The sequence below is a fragment of the Musca vetustissima genome, unplaced genomic scaffold (assembly GCF_032173495.1).
Source record: "Musca vetustissima isolate MV318-11 ecotype Yass unplaced genomic scaffold, APGP_CSIRO_Mvet_v1 utg2116, whole genome shotgun sequence".
In the NCBI taxonomy this organism is placed as follows: domain Eukaryota; kingdom Metazoa; phylum Arthropoda; class Insecta; order Diptera; family Muscidae; genus Musca; species Musca vetustissima.
The window spans coordinates 243,295-249,460 of record NW_026882293.1 but is presented as its reverse complement, the minus strand read 5'-3'; the positions used below and the strand labels follow the sequence as shown (position 1 = coordinate 249,460).

The window sequence follows — 6,166 nt, the reverse complement described above, 5'->3', positions numbered from 1 at the left end:
TTTTTCAACCGAATTCCCTGAAATTTGGTATTTTGTAGCCGTATATGGTAACAAATCTCCCTACCAAGAATTATTAATAATCAACCCCTTTTTAGGGATAGTCCCCATATAACCCCATTTTTTATATTAAAATAACTATCTGATTTTTCCGCGTTTTGGGTTTGGTTCTAACACTCTGATGTAATCATTTCACCTGCGAAGGATATCGAGATACAAAAAAAAAAAACTAGAACATACGGTTCGATAATGAACTACATGTGAACTATAGCACGCATTTAGGCTTAGCCGTAGCCCCTGTGTGGGAGGTACCAGAAGGCATGGCCTGATATTCCCCAAATTCGGTCTTGAACTAAGTTTGGAAGAAATAATAAGATGGGATGAAATCGAATTTTTCTGAAACGGATTTGGTCCAAAGAAACATGGGGTCTAGAACCAATATTTCGATGAGGCACATTTTCACCGTGTGAAAGTGTATACACACTAATTAGCCATAAGGCTGAGGGTATAATTTCTATTACAAAAGTATTGTTTACATAATCGGTTTGTAGAAATGTCGGTTAGGTCCATTTTTTGGTATGTTCCCTATATTTTCATTTCAAGTACCTGCCAGTATATCTATGGTGGAGGGTATCCAAAGTTCGGCCCGGCCGAACTTAACGCTTTTTCACTTGTTTAGGCTTCTTTTGATTATAAGAATTTTTACTTGTATTATAAGCGATGTAATAAGACATATTCCACACACCCGATCATAAGTTCAGAAATCGATTTTAGCAACAATGAACATCTGGAACTCTTAACAGATCACAAGCCTATTTGCCACTTACTATAAAAAACCAAGCACTTATCACAATTACTAGCTGTTGCGGTTTTTGGTGTTCATGGTTACAAACCGGCTACACATTGAACTTTGCTGTTGCTATTAATCAAAGCTTAGGCAAGACAATGAATAAATCAAATAAAATAAAAAAGCTAATGTGAATTCAAAACGACTTCGGAATGCACTGCGATTTATAAGACATATTTTTAATGAAATAGGAGGCTGGTAATCGGCTCCACATATTTTTAAAAGATATTTCCATATATGCAACATGGGTTTAAACCCAAGGCAGCGGAACTTCGAAATTTAATATCGACAATTTTAAGTACAAGTTCTGAGATTGTATGAACATATTACAAATAAATGGAAACATTTAGTTTACCTAACCTCCATTCGGAAGTGTATAAAATGTTTCAATTACAAAACTTGAAAATATGAAAACAAGTTTTATTATTAAACTAAATATTAGTTTCGCTTAGTTAACACTTTACATTGTCAACTGAAAGTATTCGAAATGTTAAATATTAAACCTTTGAGTACGCAATTACAAAAAATTGCTGAATTAGAATTGGGTGAAGTGCCAGAACGAATACCAACCGATTTGGATGCCCTAAAACAATGGCTGGAACAACAACCCCATTTAAAAGTTAATCAAGATAATCAATTTCTCATACAATTCCTAAGAGGTTGTAAATATAGTCTGGAGAGAGCAAAAGAGAAACTGGATCGCTACTATACTCTAATGACCAAATATCCGGAAATATTTCTAACGACAAATGTTGATGATATTACATTTCGACGTAATCATAATTTGGGGTAAGTTAGAGAGTTTTGAATTTCAATATTTAAAAATAAAAAATTATTTCAAAACTTTCCAGAATCTTAATACCCCTGCCAATGCCTCTAAATGACTTCGGTCCACGCATCATGATGTTCCGTTTTAGTTATTCACCCAAAAATGCCCCCATTGAAGATGTTTTTCGTTCCGTTAATGCAATACCCCAAGTTTTGTTGGTAGATGATCCATATGCCTGTATTTATGGTACGGTTTATATTGTTGACATGTCCCAAATAACTACAGGGCACATACTGCAATTAACCCCGCCCTTTGTAATGAAGGTAGTTACCTATTATGAGAACACACTGCCATTGAGGGTAAAGGCCATCTATTGTATAAATGTACACAAATTGGCGGAACAGCTATTGAAACTGATATTATCGTGTATGGGTGAGAAGTTGAGACGAAGGGTAAGTGGCACTTCGTATACATATAATATTATATTTTTTAAATAAAAAAAATATTTTCCAGGTCTTTATTTGTGGTAAAAATTTCGACAGCATATATCAGGGCCTTCCGCAAAAATACTTCCCTCAGGATTATGGTGGTGAAAATGGTCGTTTGGAGGACTTGTGTGCCGATTTTAATAAGAAATGGAATGAATATCGTGAATATTTTCAGGATAATATTCATTATGGGACTGTTGAAAGTTTACGCACTGGAAAACCCATCGATTTTGATGGATTATTCGGTATGGGAGGCTCGTTTAGGAAATTGGATGTAGACTGAAAATAAAATAGAATTTACTTCTAATAAAAATAAAAAGAAGAAAACAGTATCAACTGAGTACATTTTTTTGGAGTACCCCATTTAATGGGCATTGAAGGGCGAAGGTCTACGTATCTTGGATAACCCGAAATACTTATAAGCAATTTACCGTTAGTCTCCAAATAATTCCTGAAACCTGGAAATTAGACGATTTTATTCCTGTCGCCAGTTGCAAAGACCCTTGAGGCGATACTCCACCTAAGAAGATACATTTTTTTTAGTTTTCTTGTTTATTTGCTCTAAATGGCGCCCAATGTCATTCGTAAACAATCGTTAATCCAGGATGTTTTCTTCAATTCAGCCCGGCTGAATAAAGTTTTCTATAGCAAATCTTCAATTCAGTCTGGCTGAATAAAGTTTCCCATATGAAATCTTCAATTCAGCCGGGCTGAATAAGGTTTTCTATAGGAAATCTTCAATTCAGCCTGGCTGAATAAGGTTTTCTATAGGAAATCTTCAATTCAGCCTGGCTGAATAAGGTTTTCTATAGGAAATCTTCAATTCAGCCTGGCTGAATAAGGTTTTCTATAGGAAATCTTCAATTCAGCCTGGCTGAATAAGGTTTTCTATAGGAAATCTTCAATTCAGCCTGGCTGAATAAGGTTTTCTATAGGAAGTTTTCAATTCAGCCTGGCAGAATAAGGTTTTCTATAAAAAATCTTCAATTCAGCCTGGCTGAATAAGGTTTTCTATAGGAAATCTTCAATTCAGCCTGGCTGAATATGGTTTTCTATAGGAAATCTTCAATTCAGCCTGGCTGAATAAGGTTTTCTATAGGAAATCTTCAATTCAGCCTGTCTGAATAAGGTTTTTTATAGGAAATCTTCAATTCAGCCTGGCAGGATAAGGCTTTCTATAGGAAATCTTCAATTCAGCCTGGCAGAATAAGGTTTTCTGTAGGAAATCTTCAATTCAGCCTGGCTGAATAACTTTTTCTATAGAAAATCCTCAATTCAGCCTGGCTGAATAAGGTTTTCCATAGAAAATCTTCAATTCAGCCTGGCTGAATAAGTTTTTCTATAGGAAATCTTCAATTCAGCCTGGCTGAATAAGGTTTTCTATAGGAAATCTTCAATTCAGCCTGGCTGAATAAGGTTTTCTATAGGAAATCTTCAATTCAGCCTGGCTGAATAAGGTTTTCTATAGGAAATCTTCAATTCAGCCTGTCTGAATAAGGTTTTTTATAGGAAATCTTCAATTCAGCCTGGCAGGATAAGGCTTTCTATAGGAAATCTTCAATTCAGCCCAGCTGAATAAGGTTTTCTTTAAGAAATCTCTTAAATCTGTAAAAACATGTTAGATAATATACCAATTAAAATTATCGGTGACATTTGATTATCTATTACATGCTGTTTTGAATATATGCATATTTCTATTAATTCGCGATACAAATTTAATTGCAGAACTAATTCTAATTTCTTGAAAGTTATTAACTTCTATACCATGTTGACAGTGCGCACGCAGTTTTCCGCAATATAACTCTATAAAAAATTTTAATTACAATAATTATGGCAACAGTTTTCTTGAAAAATTATTCTATTTATTTATTGCCACACTTTGAGTGGACTTATAGCAGTTGCCTTCTTAACTTTCACCATCACCGACATGCTGCAGTTTATAGCTCTTAACGAGGATCTACAAAAGGTTGCCAATACGCAGTTGGGAGAGAAACCATCAAGGATAGCTGAGGATTTACTGGCCCTCCGAACATGGATTGAAACACAGCCACATCTAAAAGCCAGAACGGATGATCAATTCCTAATACAATTTCTCAGAGGCTGTAAATACAGCCTGGAAAAGGCTAAACAAAAATTGGATATTTTCTTTGCCATGAGGACACAATGTGCGGAATTATTCAATGTTACAAATGTCGATGATATGGCATTTCGTAAATTTCATAATACAGGGTTAGTAAATCATATGGGAATGCATATTCAGCCACGCTGAATTGAAGATTTCTTATAGGAAACCTTATTCAGCCACGCTGAATTGAAGATTTCCTATAGGAAACCTTATTCAGCCACGCTGAATTGAAGATTTCCTATAGGAAACCTTATTCAGCCACGCTGAATTGATGATTTCCTATAGGAAACCTTATTCAGTCACGCTGAAATGAAGATTTCCTGTAGGAAACCTTATTTAGGCACGCTGAATTGAAGATTTCCTATAGAAAACCTTATTCAGGCAGGCTGAAGTGAAGATTTTCTATAGAAAAGCTTATATAGCCAGGCTGAATTGAAGATTTTCTATAGAAAAGCTTTTTCAGCCAGGCTGAATTGAAGATTTTCTATAGAAAACCTTATTCAGTCAGGTTTGATTGTAGATTTACTGGAGTAAGTCTTATTCAGCCAGACTAAATAAAAGATTCCCTATAGAGATATGAATAATTTATTTAATTTTTTTTAGAACACTTCTTTTCCTGCCGATACCCTTAAACGACAATGGCCCTCGGATAATTTTCTATCGTTGTAATTATGCGGCTCAGGATTTTACTTTGGAACTGGTTACTCAATTTGTAACAGCATTGCATGAACTAGCAATGATATCAGATCCTTATGCTTGTGTTAATGGGATATCCTATGTCCTTGACCTGTCGAAGCTAACGCTACAGCATGCAATGCTACTAACACCCATGTATCTCAAAAAGATTGTACAATTTTTTGAAAATACATTGCCAATGCGTGTCAATTCGCTAACGGTCATAAATTTATCACCGGCCGCGGACCACCTGCAAAGGATAATATTTTCATGTTTTCCGGAGAAAATAAGGAAGAGGGTATGAACAAATTAGAAATTAGGAATGACAATATATACTAATAGTTGTTCCCTTCATTTAGATCTTCATTTGTGGCCGTAATTTTGATGATGTATCCTCGCATATACCGCGTAAATACTTTCCTCTTGAATATGGTGGAGAAAATGGTTCTTTGGCCCAACTTGTTGAGGAAAATAACAAACTGTGGGATAAGTATCGTAACTATTTTAAGGGCAATGCGGATTATGGTACCAATGAACGTTTACGTTTTGGCAAACAGTTGAAGTTTGGAGATAATTTGGGTATGACCGGTGGGTCTTTTAGGAAACTTGATGTGGACTGAATACATGCAGTTTATATTTAATAGATGATATACCAAACATATCGTAGTAATTTTTATATATTATTATACAGTAAAATATTACAATGAGGTATATATATTTTTTAAATAAATGCATATGACCTAACTTATTTATATTTTTTATTATCTAAAGTAAAATTTCCTATAAAACCAAATTCAGCTAAACTGAATATTTCTTATAAAAACCCTTATGCAGCCAGCCGGAATTGAAAAATTTCTATGGAAAACCTTTTTCAGGCAGCCCGAATTGAAGTATCCGAAGTCCGATGCCTTATCCATTAGGCCACACGGTCATACTGTGGTTGTTGCCATATATGACATTTAAAGTCCGGCAATTGATTGTAAGTATAACAGTTCTTATGGAAAACCTTTCTCAGACAGCCGGAATTGAAGAATTCCTACAGAAGTCCTTATTCAGCCAGTCGGAATTGAAGAATTCTTAAACAAACCCTTATTCTCCAGGCTGAATTGAAGATTTCATACGGAAAACCTTATACAGCCGGGCTGAATTACAAATTTAGTATGGAAAACCTTATTCAGCCAGGCTGAATTACAGATTTTATATATAAAACCTTATTAAGCCGGGCTGAATTACAAATTTAGTATAGAAAACCTTATTCAGCCAGA

At 34.9% G+C, this 6,166-nt stretch overlaps 2 protein-coding genes across 2 annotated transcripts; both read left to right on the top strand.

Annotated features, from left to right (window-relative positions):
• The first annotated feature begins 1,331 nt into the window (after positions 1 to 1,331).
• Positions 1,332 to 2,384, top strand: LOC133328579 (alpha-tocopherol transfer protein-like). The gene is made up of 3 exons (XM_061537137.1): positions 1,332 to 1,633; positions 1,696 to 2,065; positions 2,127 to 2,384. The coding sequence occupies exons 1-3, from the start codon at positions 1,332 to 1,334 to the stop codon at positions 2,382 to 2,384; spliced, it is 930 nt and encodes a 309-aa protein (XP_061393121.1).
• Positions 2,385 to 4,028: 1,644 nt separating this feature from the next.
• LOC133328578 (clavesin-2-like) lies at positions 4,029 to 5,521 on the top strand. The gene is made up of 3 exons (XM_061537136.1): positions 4,029 to 4,330; positions 4,830 to 5,199; positions 5,261 to 5,521. The coding sequence occupies exons 1-3, from the start codon at positions 4,029 to 4,031 to the stop codon at positions 5,519 to 5,521; spliced, it is 933 nt and encodes a 310-aa protein (XP_061393120.1).
• Positions 5,522 to 6,166: the final 645 nt, after the last annotated feature.